Source organism: Phodopus roborovskii, unplaced genomic scaffold (genome assembly GCF_943737965.1).
Source record: "Phodopus roborovskii unplaced genomic scaffold, PHOROB, whole genome shotgun sequence".
Classification (NCBI taxonomy): domain Eukaryota; kingdom Metazoa; phylum Chordata; class Mammalia; order Rodentia; family Cricetidae; genus Phodopus; species Phodopus roborovskii.
The window spans coordinates 915,079-932,682 of record NW_026125543.1 but is presented as its reverse complement, the minus strand read 5'-3'; the positions used below and the strand labels follow the sequence as shown (position 1 = coordinate 932,682).

General features: G+C 37.3%; 1 protein-coding gene across 10 annotated transcripts in view; it reads right to left on the bottom strand.

Annotated features, from left to right (window-relative positions):
• The window catches only part of Supt20h (SPT20 homolog, SAGA complex component), a 33,336-nt gene extending 16,308 nt beyond the window's left edge, over positions 1–17,028 (bottom strand). For 3 of the 10 annotated variants that reach the window (XM_051176940.1, XM_051176947.1, XM_051176950.1), the window contains exons 1-14: positions 16,772–17,027; positions 15,849–15,937; positions 14,672–14,707; positions 13,663–13,721; positions 13,027–13,093; positions 10,063–10,192; positions 8,927–9,030; positions 6,436–6,552; positions 6,272–6,325; positions 4,849–4,988; positions 4,110–4,266; positions 3,970–4,026; positions 2,619–2,690; positions 798–955 (exon numbers count right to left, since the gene is read on the bottom strand). In XM_051176940.1, coding sequence (XP_051032897.1) covers positions 798–955; positions 2,619–2,690; positions 3,970–4,026; positions 4,110–4,266; positions 4,849–4,988; positions 6,272–6,325; positions 6,436–6,552; positions 8,927–9,030; positions 10,063–10,192; positions 13,027–13,093; positions 13,663–13,721; positions 14,672–14,707; positions 15,849–15,851 — 1,154 coding nt within the window. In that variant the 5' untranslated portion in view covers positions 15,852–15,937; positions 16,772–17,027. Of the gene's footprint in view, positions 1–797; positions 956–2,618; positions 2,691–3,969; positions 4,027–4,109; positions 4,267–4,848; positions 4,989–6,271; positions 6,326–6,435; positions 6,553–8,926; positions 9,031–10,062; positions 10,193–13,026; positions 13,094–13,662; positions 13,722–14,671; positions 14,708–15,848; positions 15,938–16,771 lie in introns of all 10 variants that reach the window. The other 7 variants (XM_051176942.1, XM_051176948.1, XM_051176949.1 and 4 more) reach the window with 5 other exon arrangements.
• Between the last annotated feature and the right edge of the window lie 576 nt (positions 17,029–17,604).

Here is a 17,604-nt window from a genome sequence, read left to right as displayed (position 1 = left end):
GTGTCCTCACACAATTGAGATGCTGGCACATCTACAATGGTGAATATGTCTTTGGGGGAAGGTGTTCAGAAATATGCATAATCAAAACAGCTGACAGCTGTTAAATGAGAAATTACTGCTATTTCTTATTGTTGACTTTAACCTAGATATGGGTGAATTAAGTCTAAAACCCATCATTCTTTACAAATCTCAAATCAATTTTGGTAAAGGTTTTAACAATAATTTGACATACAATTCACCTTGACCGTTTTTCATTTTCCTGAGCTCTTTTCCATCTTTCAAATTAGTATGAATGAGATTTAAAAAAAAAAAAAAAAACTAAAAATAAAAGTAATCATGCAATCAATATTACCCCAGCACTCAAGAGCAGAGGCAAAGGCAGGCCAATCTCAGTGAGTTTGAGGCCAGCCTAGTATCCATAGCACATTCTAGGCCAGCCAGGGATACACAGATCCTGCTCATACTCCTCAACCCCAAAATCAAGACTATGTATTAGTATACTGTACAATGTACCATTCAAAAAAATCAACTACATAAACTGCCAACAACAAAATCCTAAGAATCCCTTTCAGAGCTATCACAAAAATAATTAGCTACACTCTAAAAGAATGATTATAAATCAGTTAGAGAACATGCAACTGCATCTTAACTTTATTCACATCTACTATCAAAATGTGCTGATGTATATTAAAAAACAAATCCCTAAAAGAAAACTGTACGTGTTAGTTGGCAGCTCCTTGGTAGTTCTAATTAGTTCTGAATGTCTCTGTGTATTACATATACTCAACAGAACTCACTGGGATGGAGACATTTGACTGTCATTTTCTTCATCTGCTTTCCAAGGCTGTATTTTCCCATAATAAAGTGGATCACCAAGAGACTGCAAGATGGTCAGCTTTGTTTTCTGATATTGAGTACCACCTTCACATTCAAATACATAATCGTCTTTTACATCCTGAAAAGGACAGAGAATCCCAAATAATATCTTCTCAAGCAGCAAAAATAACAACAACAAAAAAACAAAAATAAAAACTGACTTACAGCTTAATGTGTATATATATATATATATTATATATATATATATACACACACACACACACATACATATATACATGGCACTGAAGAAATGTTTAAGGCAGTATAAAAACATCAAGTTCAGGATGAGTATGCATGATATTCAATCATTCAATGAGAAATTGCTATATGCATTTCTACAAGGATAACAAAAATTATAACAAACATTTACTGAGGAAGTAGTATCTCATCCAACTGTCAAACATAACCAACCCATGGCTGGCATGGTCATTTCCACATTATAGGTGAAGGAATTGATTAGTTGTAGTGTCACATCTTTAGCTCCAGCACTTGGGAGGCAGAGGCAAGCTGCTCTCTTTGTAATCTAAATCAGTCTGGTCTACAGTGAGTTCCAGGCCAGCTAGGACTATACAGTAAGACTCTGTCTCATAGTCAACAAATAAATAAACAAATAGGAATTTAACAGCACAGACCCTCATAGAGAACTACTGCATAGGACCCTTTCATCATAATTCTTTAATGCTAAGTGTCCCAATGCTGCATCTCAGCAAGCCTGAGAGACATGCACAAAGCTTCATACACTGCACATACAACTGCAATATTTAATAATCTGAAAGTAAGGTTTAAAGGCAGAAATGTTTTTATCATTGGCCACTTATACAAAACATCCTGTGTTCATTAAATCTTACTATTTTGCCCCTAGAGTTCATGCAATATATTATTCTGATTTCTCCCTTTAAGAAATTACTATAATGAAGCCAGGCAGTGGTGGAGCACACCTATAATCCAAGCACTCCGGAGGCAGAGGCAGCAGAACGGCAACAAGTGTGAGACCAGCTGGTAAATACAGCAAAATTCCAGGCAAGCCTGGTCACACAGAACCATGTTTCCAATAAAGGCATCTTTAAAAGAATAGGCAAATTTGAAACAAAAGAAAAATGAAAACCACAAACCTGCAGTCACAACAAAAAAATACAATTTTGTTTTCTATAAGACAGTCTCATTATGAAGCCCAGGATGATCTCAAACATACCCTTTTCCATTAGCAGCTTCCCTAGTTCTGGACTTACAGCTACGTACTATCAGGCTTGACACTTATTTTGGTTTTTGAGTAGCTCCTTATGTACCCCAGGCTGGTCTCCAACTTGGAAGCTTCCTGCCTCTGCCTCCAAGAGCTGAGACTATAGGCATGGGCTACCATGCCCCACTCCTAAAAATGTAGTGTTACATTAAAACTGTTCTGTAAAATGAAAAACACACTTTTTCAAAAAATATTTTTTCTTGAGCCCACAAGAGCTCCAAATGTTCTTTTTTTTTTTTTTAAAAAAAAAAGTTATATATTACAAGTAATTTCCTGTTTAATAAATTCAGAACCCAGTTTATAAACATCATTGTTAGCCAAATATGGTGGGGAGACACCTGACACTTGGGCAGTACAAAGCGGATCAAGGTATATTCAAGGTCAGCCTTGGCCACATTGCAAATTTGAAGCCAGTCTAAGCTACAAGAGACACTGTCTCAAAACAACAACAACAATACACAAGCAAACTGCATTATTAATGAGACTATCACTAATTACTTACGTGGGCTGGCCAGACTGTTGGTTGGGAGTCATCAGATTTGATGGATTTTTCTACTTTAGCATATTTTTCCACCTAAATGGTAAAGACATGGAATAAAATGAAATCAGTATCGGAACAAAGAGAAAAACTGCAGATGATTAAGTAGTTAAGAGCACTAGCTGCCTGAGAGCCACATACGAAACAAGAAGACAATATGGTTTTCTTTGCTGGTTTGTATACACAGTCTTTGTTTTTGTATTTTAATTGTTATGACAATAATACAAAAGCATTATTGAAATAATGGAAATAATTTTGAAATAAGGATCACAATAAATTGAGTAAGGGCTGGTGAAATGGTTTAGCAGATCAAAGCACTTGCCACTAAAACTGAAGACCTGAGTTTGATTGATGCTCAGGAACAATATGGTAGAAGCAAAGAGTCAACTCTGATCTTCCACACATGCTACTGTGTGTACACACACACACACACACACACACACACACACACACACACACACACACACACACACACACCCACCCTCTGAGGGAATACTAAAATAGACTCTGAAAGACACAGGAAATGACATACAACGCTGTCATATGGTAGAAGCAAAGAGTCAACTCTGATCTTCCACACATGCTACTGTGTGTATACACACACACACACACACACACGCACACACGCACGCACGCACACACACACACACACACACGCACGCACACACACACACACACACACCCTCTGAGGGAATAGTAAAATAGACTCTGAAAGACACAGGAAATGACATACAACGCTGTCCTCCATTAATATCCCTACAATCACTTAGAATTTGTGTGTCTTAAGGGTTATTAGTAAAGAACAGTGCTGGGAATCCTATTTTTGGCCATTGCTCTAATATTACTAATCTTTAAATTCTGCCAATTTGAGTACATAAGCATTATGAGTTCATTGTGAAGAAACACTACAGAAAGACACAAGGCTATGTCTTAGGTATTATATAAAATATATTATACTCTTTCCACAATTTGAAACCTTACCATTATTCCTTCTAACCCGGAACTCTATCAAGTAATGTTATTATGTAACTAAGGCTGGATTGGTGGCCCATTCTCAGAATGTCTTGACTCTGGAAACTGACTGAGAGGATTACTCCAAGTGTGAGAATACCATGGGCTACACAGCAAGACCCAGGTTCAAAAACACAAGAAACTTACATGACTAATGTAAATACATAGTTCCTTAAAATGAGAACTTAGTTTGTTAAAAAAAAACAAAGGTATTTGGTTTTCTTTTCCTTTGTTTTCTCACAGCATTAGCTTCCTAATGATGAACTTTGGCCCTGGGCTAGAGAACACCATTTCATGAACTTACATCTACTTCAGAAGGCACAGCCAGGTTACAGGGGCTCCGTTTCCACATATCCACACACTGAAAAGTTAAAGGCAATACAATTACATCAAAACTTAAAACAAAGCTAGCCTGTCAGAATAGTGAGCTCCTGAAGTACTTACATTTCCTGCTTTAGAAATTTTGAGGTCATAATGCTGACCTGCTTTCCTTTCCTTCCGTTTTTGTAAGAAATCAAGTAATCTCAGCTGAGGTGGAGGAGGACAATGAGACAGGTCCTGCTGCCGGTTCAGGGAGGATCTGGAATACCTCTTCAAACACCTAACACATAATGGAACACACAAAGCAACAACTCAATCTATATGGAAAAAATGCAGCATGCATTCATTACAGATTAAGTCACAAGCGCCTATCCAACACTCTCACACCAGCACAGGTAAAACAAAATGAACAAGACAAAATACTCATGACCATGTAGCCAAGCTGATTCAAATCCCGAAATGGAGAGACAGCCATTATAAATCAATTTCTAAAACTCTGACCATATTTCTCAAAACTTGTAAGTTACATACTGTTTCCTTGTTAGCCATCTCCAATTAGTACTGTGAAGTATTGAAGCCACTATATCCTTCTGTTCCTATCTGGTCTTTTCTCAGCCTCACAAGCTTTGTGGTGAATAGACCATAATCTTACTTAAGTTCATTCTTTAAAAGACTACAGAGAATACCATTTTACAATAATGCAAGGGAATATTTAAAAAAAAAAATCCTATCACACAAAATCACAATACAAGGCCATTAAAAATCCCATTTTCAAATGTAAAAGTCCTGCCATGCTGAGGCAAAGGGCACAGTGGCTTAGCAACACTTAAAGAGCCTGTGTCGCACAAGTGCCAGAAATTACCGTTTCATTGGGCGCGTGTTCATCTTTTGGCGGTTATAGAGCAGCCTATTTGCAGTGCAAGCTACTGCCACAGATGGGTCAAGACACAGTGGTTCTGCTGTAGCTAGGATCAGTTGACTCTCAAGCAAAAGTTTGTCTTCCTGAAATACACAGGAGTATAAGTCAGCTTCAGATATATTTTTCATGCTGGAGATATACATCAATTAAGCCAGAAATATTCCCAGGAAGTTTGCTTAAGACTAAAGTAACTGTAGTAACTCAAGTTTAAATATTAATGTGTAAACCCAACAAGATAAATAAACTTCTAATGGAAATTCAACTTTTTGTACACTGTATAAAATAGTCAAATTCAAAGAGTGAATATTTATTTGCCTGTTTGTTCAGAAATGGTAGAATAACTCTATTTTCTCTTTATCAGTTCTCAGCTTAAGAAACTGATGCTTTACTGCTTTCCAGCACTGACTACAACTCTTGTCTCTGATGTGAAGAACTTTCAACCTTCTTATAGATGGGAAAATAATGGCCCAGACTAAAGCTCATCACTTGCTAGTTATGGATAAGCTGAATCTTAGTTCAAAGGCATATTTCATAGAGGGCTATTACATTACTAACATTTTCTCTCCACAGTAACAGATAAATAAAAGCCAGAGCTAGAGGATCAATTAGCCGTTGTCATTGCTAAGAAATCCTGTTAGACTAAGTATGATGACACAGGTCTTTACTCTTAGAATTTAAGAGGCTGAGGTAGCAGAATCTCAAGTTCCAAGACAGCCTGTGCTAGAGACCTTACCTCAAAAAGAAAAAAAGGAAGAAAGGAAGGGAGGGAGGGAGAGAGAAGAAAAGAAAGGCTTCTTGTAGAATTTTAGAATCTTGGAATGGAAAAAAAAAATTACAATCTGTATTCAATGGTAAAAATAAAGCTTTTGTTTGATAGAATGAGGGGGACAATGGTGACACACACCTCTAATCCCAGCACTCTGGAGGCAGAGGCAGGAGGATCTCTGTGAATTCAAGGCCAAGCCTGGCCTACAGAGGGAGTTCCAGGATAGCCAGGACTGTTTATATATAGAGAAACCCTGTCTCCACAAAAAAAAAAAAAAAAAAAAAAACTCAATAAAAAAAAAGTAGCAAGAACAAAAACCAAAATCTAAAATAAAAACAAAACAACTAAATTTACATTAGGCTTTACAAATTAACTTAATCCTAGTTTATCAACAAAACTGGAAGCAATTTGGGACTGGTTTAGTAGTTCCTTGAGAGATTTCTAAATGTACAGAGATTTTAAAAATTCTAAAGCTCATAAAGGAATCTTGGGTTTGTCCAAATGTTCAACCTAACAAATAATCAAATGTGAGTAAAAGGAAGCCTCTCACTGATGCTTCACACTGTGTGTGGTCTACCTGGGATTAGAGAGAGAACTAACCTGGGTCCATTTATGGTTGTCACTTGTTATAGAATGAACATCACAGACTAAAGTCTAGAAGAAACAAAACATTTTAAAACATGTATGTTCATACACATATATGGACATTAAATAAAAACCAAACTAAAACAAAAAACAGTATTTCCTAACTATACATTCCATACCTGCATTGTTGGACGTAAGAGAATGTGCCTACTTTGGTAACCAGGAGACTTCATATTACTGGACTGCCTATAGTCACGTATTTCGGCTATCACACATCCACAATGAAAAATATTAACCTGTTTTAAGTAAAAAACATTCAGGTAAATGTAATTTTTTCAAAAGTCAAAATAAACAAACTTATACTAAATGTTTCAACCTTTAAACCCTATACTTTCAATAGATATCTTTGGTGGATACACCACTACTAAAGAGGATTATTATTTATTTTTATGTTCATCATTATAAAAAGCAATTAAAACTGTTAATAGACTGACTTTGCATCTATTGACATCCAGGATGACTTTGGCATTCATCTATGAGGAAAATTACTGCTGTTCCTTAAGACTGAAGTTCTGAAGCTCACTAACTCATTTTCACTTAACCAGAATCATAATTGTTATATAATTTGTCGTTGCAATACACTGTCAATCAATTGTGCCAGAATTTCAGCTTCTAGGTATAACTTCCATATTTGCTTTCCTAAAATGTCTAGACTTTTTAAACTGTGTTAACAAGAAGGAACTAATCAGGAATTTAATTCACTACTATGTTGTATAAGTTTAAGAAACCTTAGCACTCAGTTCGCTACAACTTGCCTACTCCCCCACAGTATGTTCAGGTGCTTTATACCATTAGTTATTTGTATTCAAATACAAATTGATAAATATAATTGATAATATCTATAAACAAAAACCATTGTAGTCTTTATCTTAAGTCAACCGGGTTAATACTAACAGCTAGTCTAGGAATTATGAACCCTATTTAGCTTCCTTTCTTATGTGCATGCTTTCTTTAAAACAATATTAATTTATATTTAGGATATCAATCATAGTCTTCACAATAAATATTTAAAATATTACATTTAGCCGAAGCTGTACTTTTATCACTTTGTTGTTAACAATTGGGAACTTAGTATACCAATAATCTACACCTTCCTAATTATACTAATTGCTACCACCCTTACAGCTGTATACATCACATGATTTGCTACCAATGGACAACAATTAGCTGTTTCCCTAGTTGGGATTAATGAAAGCAACCCTCTTTTAATCAATTCAGCTAATCATCTGGCTATTGGAAGTATCTTCACCTATCTAATAAATATCCCCCAACAATGATACCTATGTAACTGATCTCTCTGTAATCATTTTGGATTTACTTTAGTTATCAAGTCACCATAAAGCAGAAGATGGCCTTGAACTTCTGACTCTCCCCAATGCTAAGAGGAAAAGCATATTCCATTAAGCCTGGCTATACTGGCCATTCCATTGAACAATTCAGATTCAAACAGAAAAGTGACTAATAAAGCCATGCCATGAGATCAATGACTTGCCAAACTAAGAAATGCTTGTTACAAGGCTAGCTAGGTAAATAAGAAAGAGTGTGATAAAAAGTTTACAGACAAGATTTTGAGTGCCTTTGTAGTGATAAGGAGAATGCTAAATAAATAGCTGAAAAAACAGAGAAGTCAGAAGAGGTTTTCAAGCTCAGAACACAGCATGTTTGTATTCTGTATTTAGTGGGTGGGGGCTTATGGCTGTAAGCCACCAAGAAGGGGAAGATCTAGAAGGGAAATGGGGATCAGGGTTTAAGGAATGGGATTCATCCACTTAAATAGGAAAGCAAAGACAAAGTATGGAGAAAGATGCAGGAATGCTGGTCAACTGGTTCCACTAACACCCTGAAAAAAATGGGAGTCAGGTCAAAGCAGCAGGAAAGGCAAGGCAAGTGGGTCATTTACAGGTTACTTTTTAAAGTACCTTGTTTGTGATCTGTAAGTAAGCTTCATAAACAGTGAAAAAGAGATTCTTTTGTCATTTCTTAATTTTAACCTTGGGAAAGTCCCAGGATAATTTATTACAGCAATTTTAGAAGCACTCAATCACCACATGGCAGGCAGTGCAACAACAACGTGAGCCACAAAAACCATTTTTACCCAGCACCGCAATGTCTCATGCTCTAAGCACTACTGATAACACTTGTGTGTGTACAGCAGCTAATTAATATCTACAACTGAGGCACTCAAGAGCTGAGGCAATGATACCACCTGTTCTAACTAAGCAAGCCAGCTAGGCTATAAATAAGCTCATGTCTCAACAAAGCAAAACAAAACCACAACACAAAGTATATGTACATACTAAAATGTAACACACACACATAACACAAAACATTTTTTTCTGGGGACTGCATGTAGTTTAGTTGTAGACTAGTAGCCTAACATATATGAGGTCTTGAGTTCACTACTCAGTACCACTAAAAAGGGGGGAAAAAGACATTTCATTTGTGGTGTTAAACACACATGTACATACACACATATATTTTAGAAATGGAGTTTTGCTATGTAGCCCAGGCTGGCCTCAAACTTCCTTGAAATGTTCCTGTTTCAGCCTTCCGCAGCTGGGATGTCACATGTTAATATATTCAAATCCGTATTTTGTTTTGCCTTCTTACCTGTGATTTTTCTAGGAGATCAACCAAAATAGGAGGTAATTCTTCTGCATCTAAGTATTCAAGCAATTCCCCTTCTTCATAAGGCAACCGTATGGTCTCAGAATCTTAGTTTTAAAACAAAGATCATGAAAACAGGCTCATTAAAAAAAGTTAGGATTATAATTTAAATGACTTTTAAAAAGAGGATACAAAAGGCTAGAGGGACGGCTCAGTGGTTAACAGCACTTGCCGTTCTTGCAGAGGACCTGGGTTCTGTACCTAAAACCCATAGCAACTTCTAATCGATTAAATGTCAGCTCTGTGGGCACTTGCATTCATTCATATGAACATACTCCCCACTGTATGTATGTACGTACGTACGTACGTGCGTACACACACACACACACACACACACACACACACACACACACACACTTAAGAAAATACAGCTAAATGGCTAAGTCTTATAAACATTTTTACTATATAAGATTTTAAAAAAGAACAGGAAAATAAGCACTTCTGATTCTCTTTCCTCTACCTGCTGAGTGCTAGGTTTACAGGCCTTTGACATCACATCTGTGTGGTGCTATGACTGAACTCTGTGCATGGTAGGCAAGTATTTCATCTACTAAACTATATTCTTATCCCCATAAATAAAATAAGCTAAGTTCCTCATAGTGCTCATATTTTTAAATTCAGAAATGTCTCTTTAAATGAAATCTAAGAATATGTTTTAATGCTCTTTATATTCACATTACTAGAAACCTTTTTAGAATTATTTTCAATGTTTACTATTTTTGACATCTCAATAAAATTACTCAGAAGGCAAGGAATGCTTAATTTTCAAGCTTTTATACTCACCATATAAAATACCTTATGTTAGCCTGGTGGTGGTGGCACAAGCCTTTAGCACTCAGGAGGCAGAGGCAGGTGAATCTCTGTGAGTTTAAAGGAGTTCAAGGTCAGCCCAGTCTACAGAGAGAGTTCCAGGACAGGCTCCAAAGCAATACAGAAAATCCCTGTCTCGAAACCCCCGTCCCCCAAAAAGAAAAAATTTAGAATTTGTCTTTTAATCAAGACAATCTCTGATTAAAAGTTAAATAGCTAACTTTAAAGGCAGAGGTATTTTGTGTCAGGTATACTTTGGAAGGTCTTACCTGATCCATTTTTCCCCCTAAGCATCAAAGAATATCCTTCATTTCCTGGATACAGATTGACCACTAAACATGACAAAGTCTCTTGCATAACAAGCTTCTCTAACAAGTTCACATTTCTTCTTAATTTCTGCTTTAAAAAGAGGCAAAATTCACGAAATCAATATATTATAACCTTGAAAAACAATTCACTCACTATTGGTGTTCCTTCCATACTACAAATCCCAAATACTTGGGAACTGTCACAATTCACAGAAGAGTAATAATATCAACCAAATTTGTATCCACTAGCATGCTTTATGCAAATTAACTCACACCAGAAGCTGACTATACATGTATGTGCACCTGAAATATCAGCATTTAGAAGAGGCCAAGGCAAAAATATGTGAGTTCCATGTCAGCCTGGATCATAATTCATAGCAATACCATCTTTTAAACTGGTGGTTCTCAACCTGTGAGCTGCAACCTCTTGGGGGGAATGGGGGGGAGAACCTTTCACAGGGCAGGTGTTGCCTAAGACCATTGGAAAACACAGATATTTACATTACATTTGCTAAGAGTAGCAAATTACAGTATGAAGTAGCAAAGAAAAAAATTTTACAATTGGGGATCACCACATGAGGGACTATCAGCCATCAGGAAGGTTGAGAAACACCATTTTAAACAAAAAAGGACATGATAGCTTATTATAAGTCCAACACATGAACGGATAAGGCAAAAAAATCATGGTTACACTTGAAGGCCAGCTGGGACTACTCAATGAGACTATCTCAAATATCTCAAATATAGAAACAAATGAAAACATAAGAGGATTAAAAAAAAAAAAAAAAACCTCTGTAATACAGGTATGAACCGAGTTGGGAACCTCTTTAATTACACAGTGATAAAGACAAAATTCTTCCAACAACTTATAATCTACTTAGCTGTAAAGAAATTCAGCAAGTCTAATTAGCTGAAATGTTGAGCCTAAAAAAGGTAACTGGTGAAAGGAAGTCATTTCAGCTTCTTAAGAACCACCAAACTGTTTTTTAACATATATATGGAAACAAAATCCACAACTTTATAGATATGTTTTTACATGAAACCAACTTAAACATTAAAGTCATTTCACTCTGCCTTAGAAAAGATGTGAGTTAATAGATTTTTTTCAGTACTTTAAAAAAAGGGAAAGGTTATATTATATTAAATGTCTAGCTTTATAATTATAATTGTGTGTAAGGGGCATAAACATGTCAGGGGCTTCATAAAGGAACAATTTGTGGAAGCAGCTGGGCATTGGTGGCCTTTAATCCCATAAACCCAGCAATCAGGAGGCAGGTGGATCTTTGTGAACTAGAGGCCAGCCTGGTCTACAGAGAGTTCCAGCACAGGCTCCAGAGCAATACAGAGAGAAACCCTGTCTTGAAAAAACAACAACCAAAAAAGAAAAAAACAAACAAAACAAAACAAAACAAAAAAACCAAAAACAACATCAACAAAAAAATGTTAAGCAACAATTTGTGGAAGTCAGTTCTTTCCTTCCATTATATAGATCTTGGGAATCCTTCCTCAGGTTTCATGGCAAGTATCCTTACCAGCTGAACTATCTTATCTCACTGGTCCCAAGAACCATGAATTTCTGATCTAGCATCAACAGAGAATGAAAACACAATGCTCTCCAAAAAATGAAGGGGGGTGGTTAATGTACACTGCCTAGAAATGTCTTTCTTAAATGGACAGATGACATCTTAGGCTATAGGGCACAGCAACTGCTCAGCACTGGCTGTTAAATTAAAAGCAGGCAGACACAATATAGATGTCAAACTGGGCATGCTGACTCTCTTTACAGTCTTTATAATGTGTCTCTCTTACTTTTAGCTTCTAAGATGATGGATATAGAAGTTATGCAAATTGTTATGATGAGGTTGTAAGTATATACAAATTTCAACAAAAAATGTACTTTAAACATGCAATTTGGGAGCTGGAGAGATGGCTCAGTGGTTAAGAACACTAAATGGTATTCCAGAGGTCCCAAGTTCAATTCCCAGCAACCACATGATGGCTCACAACCATCTACAATAAGATCTGGTGTGCTCTTCTGGCCTGAAGGGATGATACATGCAGACAGAAGACAGAACACTGTATATACATAATAAATAAATCTAAAAGAAACAAACAAAAACAAAAAAAATGCAATTTGTTAGATCATCCTGGAATATAACATATGCAAAATATACTATATGTATTCAAAATTTAATGCTTTTCTCTAAGGTAAAGACTTTAAACATCACACATTACTGAACTGCTTTGTTTTGTTTTGCTTTTTGGCAAAGTGTTTAAATGCCATTCACTTTTAAAGATAAAACAGAAACTTACAAACACTTTTAACCTGAAGTTTTAAAATACTTCAAGAAGTTAAATTTCTGGGTGAACTGTCAACTGTTCAATGACTATTTTTAAATCCACATTAAAATTTTTTGTTAAGGCTAGGTAATGGTCATATGCACATTAATTCCATCACTCTAAAGGCAGGAGGATCCCAATGAGTTCCATGCCAGCATAGTAAAACCTGCATCTCAAACAAACCACATACAACAAAACTTTTCTTAATAAATTCCAACTTTGCTTCATAAGTGTCATTTTTTACTAACACACTGGAATCCTTCCCATATGTGACCCCAAAATCTCAAGATATGGGTTACTGAAATACTAGCTCAAGTCTGCAAAACCAGGTCTAAGAGGAAGGTAACAAATGACACACTGTGGCTTTGTTTAGGATATCCCATTACCCAGACCATTACTTAGACAGATTAGCCAGGGAATGGAATTGGGAATGGAATTGGGTCAGCCAAAGAACTGAATGGAGTATGGTTGAAAAAGATGTTCAAGCATGAAGATATAAATCACTAACTGCTTCAAACATAAGTTCTAAATTTTCCTCTTCTACCACAAGTCCAAAGTCTAATAATATAAAGAATTTATATTTACCTTAACCTCAGGTTCTTTTTCACATTCTTCAACATACAAGTCATACAGTTTTTGGAATATTGATTTTCTAGGAAAAAATAAATAAACAAGCTAAATAATCATCATAAGGTGAAATTGTTTGCTTTTCATTAATTAATATAGTACATTACCCCCAAATATATGACAAAACATTGATTTCAATGTTCCTATATCAATATAGCTAATTCCTGTACAATGCCAATTCAACATGGTAAAAGCATGTGTGCTACATTGCTGGGGTCAATTTAAGAATTCATACATAATACAGTCTGAGAATCTCAGGACTACCTAAAATGTTTGCGACCTGCACCTTTTTGGACTTTAGTTTCTGAAATAGAGCATTTACAGAAAGACATGGAAGACAATTTTATATACTTTTTTACTGTGACAGCATTCTAACTATATGTAATCTGTCACATAAGTTAGATGTAAAAACATGCATTTATGACATTTCATCATGATTCCTAAGTTCTAGATTTTGGAGTATCTCACATTTCCAGATGAGGGATAACCAACCTGTCCAAAACTGACAGGATTTGAAATGCCTAGTAAGAATACAGTAAGTGGTAGTTATCTCATTTCACTGACTCATAAATGCTACCAATTAAACAATCATACCTTCCACTAGACAGGTATTTCCGTTTAGGAGGTCTCTGTCGAGCACTTTCAACAATATACTGAAATAGAGAAGTTGGTCAAACACTTTATATTCAGCTTTTATATGAGTAACTATAGGTGTGTTGTACATCTACAAAAGGTTAGGCGGAAGAGTCCATTTAGTCTCCTAGACTCTGCCATGTGTGAACTTAACACCTTGTACACAGGTCATAAACAAAATTTAACTTTCACTAAGACTCAACCTAACATTTCAGTAGAGTAAATTGCAATACCACTGGACAAATACATTCTAAAAGTTTTATTACTAAATTTATATTTTTAAATTGCGCATCAGACAACAATGACCCATATTTTAAGATATTTCAGAGAAACTTATTAGGATAGAAAACTTTAGAAATCCTATGGTCACAGCTAAGCACTGAGCCATACTCCTGGAATCCAGTTGTAGAGAGGGAGGAGTGATGAGCAAAGAGATCAAGACCATGCTGGGGAAACCCAGAGAAATAGCTGACCTAAACAAGGGGGAGCTCATGAACCCTAGCCAGACAGCTGGGGAACCAGCATAGGACTGAACCAGACAGGAGACCTGGGCAGTCTATGAGGCTTCTGGTGGTGGAACCAGTATTTATCCCTAGTGCACAAAACAGACTCCCTCCAAGGAAGGCCTCACCCTCCCTGGGGAGTGGATCAGGGGTGGGATGATGAGGGAGGGGCATATGGGAATGGATCAAGGGTGGGGTGAAGGGGGAGGGGCTAATGGGAGGATGGGAGAGGGAACTGGGATTGATAAAAAAAACATTAAAAAAAAGAAATCCTATGGCCTTATTTAAATAACTTTATTCTACAGCCTAAAGAAGAATTTCACAGAACTGATAACCCATACATCATCCAGTTTTACATATGCACAGTAAACTTATTAGCACACTTAGCCTAAAATACTGTATTCTCTTTTAGATTACAAAAATTTCTTTTTCATGGAATTTGTCAGTTACAATCAGTCATATCTCACCTCTGCACGATCCAAAGCTTGTTCTAGAGCTTGCTGCTGCAAAAACAAATAGAGTATTTGGCAATATTAGTTATTTTCAGAAAAAATAATAAATAATTGACACTTCACTAAGTGCTTGTTTCATTTTCTGGAACAAGGACAATGCTTTATCTATCCCTCTCCACTATGCTCCAATGCATTACTGTTTTGTTTGTTCGTTTTTCTTTTTATGATTTTTTGAGCACTTGATCATTAAGTAAATAAAAAATGTTAAAATGGTTTCTACATTCAGTATCTGAGAGCTTGACATGCTTGTATCATGCATTCATTATTACTTTAAAATACTAAGGTATATCACCAATATGTACAAATAAAAGTTAAGAAACCAATAGTGACTATTTCCATTTTTTTTTCTAACAGGGTAGATATAAACAAACAAGACCTCCAAAGCAGGAAGATGATGTATATCATCAACTTTATTCAATTAGGTGAGTTAGATATGAGGCCACACCCTTAGCTCACTTTGTAGCCCAGGTTGGCCTTGAACTCACAGGGACCCTCTGACCTGAGTATCCCAAGTACTGGGATTACAGGTGTGACAAACTAAACCTATCTATATTTATTAATTTTAAAGCATGCAAGTGAAGACGTTTGGGGAAACAGTTCAAAGTGCCTGCCATATGATCAAGAAGAACAGAGTTCAATCTCCAGAATCCAAAGAAGCAAGACAGACTGGCTGGCACACAGGAGCCCAGTGATGGGAAGCAAACCTCAGGGGCCAGCATGGCCTACTCAGCCAGTTCTAAACCTAAAAGACTGTCTGAAAATAAAATGTGGGCAATGTTTGAGGATTAACACCGAAGTTATTCTCATTTCCTTACCAAACATAGATACCTACATGTGCAGAACATGCACACCCAAAAAAATAAACCCAACCCTCCCCCAGGTAATTTTCATTAATATCAACCTCTTTGCCAAAGATTCAGAAAAATGGGACAGAATTAATTTTTAACACATGGATTATCTGTGTGATTCAGATGTGATAATTCTACCATTGAATAGGCAAGACACCAGCCAGATATTTTTTTTGTAGGAAAAAAAAAATAGATGACTGCCAAGTTATCTGAGTATTTTTGTGCACTATTGTTTTTATGGAGCTAAAGGAAGAAAATACTGTAAAGCACAAATTTGAGCTTACCATTGCAGCCTAAGATACAGGTCCCAAAAGATTAAAAAAAACTTAGACGTGTTGTGGAAGTGGGGTGGAAATCATGTCTTTCTTATATACTGCAGAAAACAAAAAATGCAAGACTATTAGCATAATATTGCAAAAAGAAAGACTGTCATCAAAATATTACCCACTTATAAAATTAAACCAAAAGAAAAAGTACTAATGCCACACACACACTGATGAAAGGCATCTCTCACTAAGTAAGATAAAAAGTCTCAAAGTACAATTCAGTAACTCAAATTAATTTTCTTAACTAAGTTAGAAGGGAGGGTATTAAAAACTATCGCACAGAAGAACAAAGATATACTTCGTGTTATCTCTTTCATTCTGCTTGTAAATATAATCTACAAGAACCCTGTGAAAACTATTATAAACATTATCGACATTTCTATTTTACAGAGATCTCCATGCAAGGAACTCTCCTAAGTATCACAGACCTATGCATACATTCTGTCCCTTCTCAATGTGTAACCTTAGGTTGTACTCTACTCCAACCTCGGTTTTTTTAAGCAAAGAGATAACGATTTTTTTTTTTTAATTTTGATGTTAAGCTTATACCAATCACGGTATCCATCCGTACTCAATCTAACTTAAGTCCTTGCTCATCAGCTTGTGCACTTGGTGTCCTAACTAGGGACTCTGATGGCGATAAAAGATGGCTTCCAGGGTAGCCATCCATCAGCTACACTGATTTCCCCGATGAGCCTTGGGTCTCAACTACATTTTTTGTTTGTTTGTTTGTTTGGTTGGTTGGTTGGTTTTTTTAACCCAGGCTTTACCCTCAGAAAGCCAACCCCACAGAGAAGCAGCCGGCCTTTATTCAACAGTCACCCGGGACCCCGCCCCCCCGAAGAAGCGCTCCCCACCCCGCAGCGAGTTTGCACACATACCTGTGGCGGAGCCCAAAGGATAAGCTATGACTAAAGTGCAGGCGGACCGGGCCGAGTAGTACTGAGGGGCGTTCACGCAGGATGGCGGCCGCCGTGCCCGCCCAAGCCGGGATCTCCCGGACGCAGATCGACCTCTGCCCGCTCACCTCTGATCCGGACCCTTTCCGGACACTTGACCTATACCCCCAGCCCGGCCTCAGACATAGCCTCGGGCCTGCTGTAACGCCCACCCAAACCTCCAACCGCCACTTCCGGCGGCTGCGCTTCCGATTGGCGAGTTGAGCGTGGAAGGGGCGGGGCTTGAGGCGGTGCAAGGCCCGACACACCACTCACCTACACCCCCCCATCAGCCAGTTCCGGCGGCCGCTCTTCCGATTGGCGGACTGACTGGCGGGCGGAGTTGGAGGCGGGGCGGTTGCCGGAAGTTTTGGAAGGCGCTGATAGCTCTGCGGAGAGCCGCGGGATTTTAATGGCTTTATAGGCGCTTCGGGTATGGGCGGAGCCCGGAGCAAGTTGTCAGGCTTGTTTGAGTGGCACTGGAGAACACAAAAGACTACATCATAGTAAACAGAGTAGCTGGAAATGGGCTCGTTGGCAGACTGGTAGAATAACCACAATAAACATGCACATTTTATTCTGTGAGTGAGGACTTGATAGTCATGCTTTTACTGGAAAGTGACGGGACTATTAGTGTCCTTGTACCACTTTGTTAATGTTTCACAGCGTACCTGTGTCCCACCTGGACTGAGCTATTGTGGCAATAAAGATAGACCAAAGCTCCATCATGGCCCTTGCCCTGGTCAGTATATAATTAATATTATACATGTAGCAAT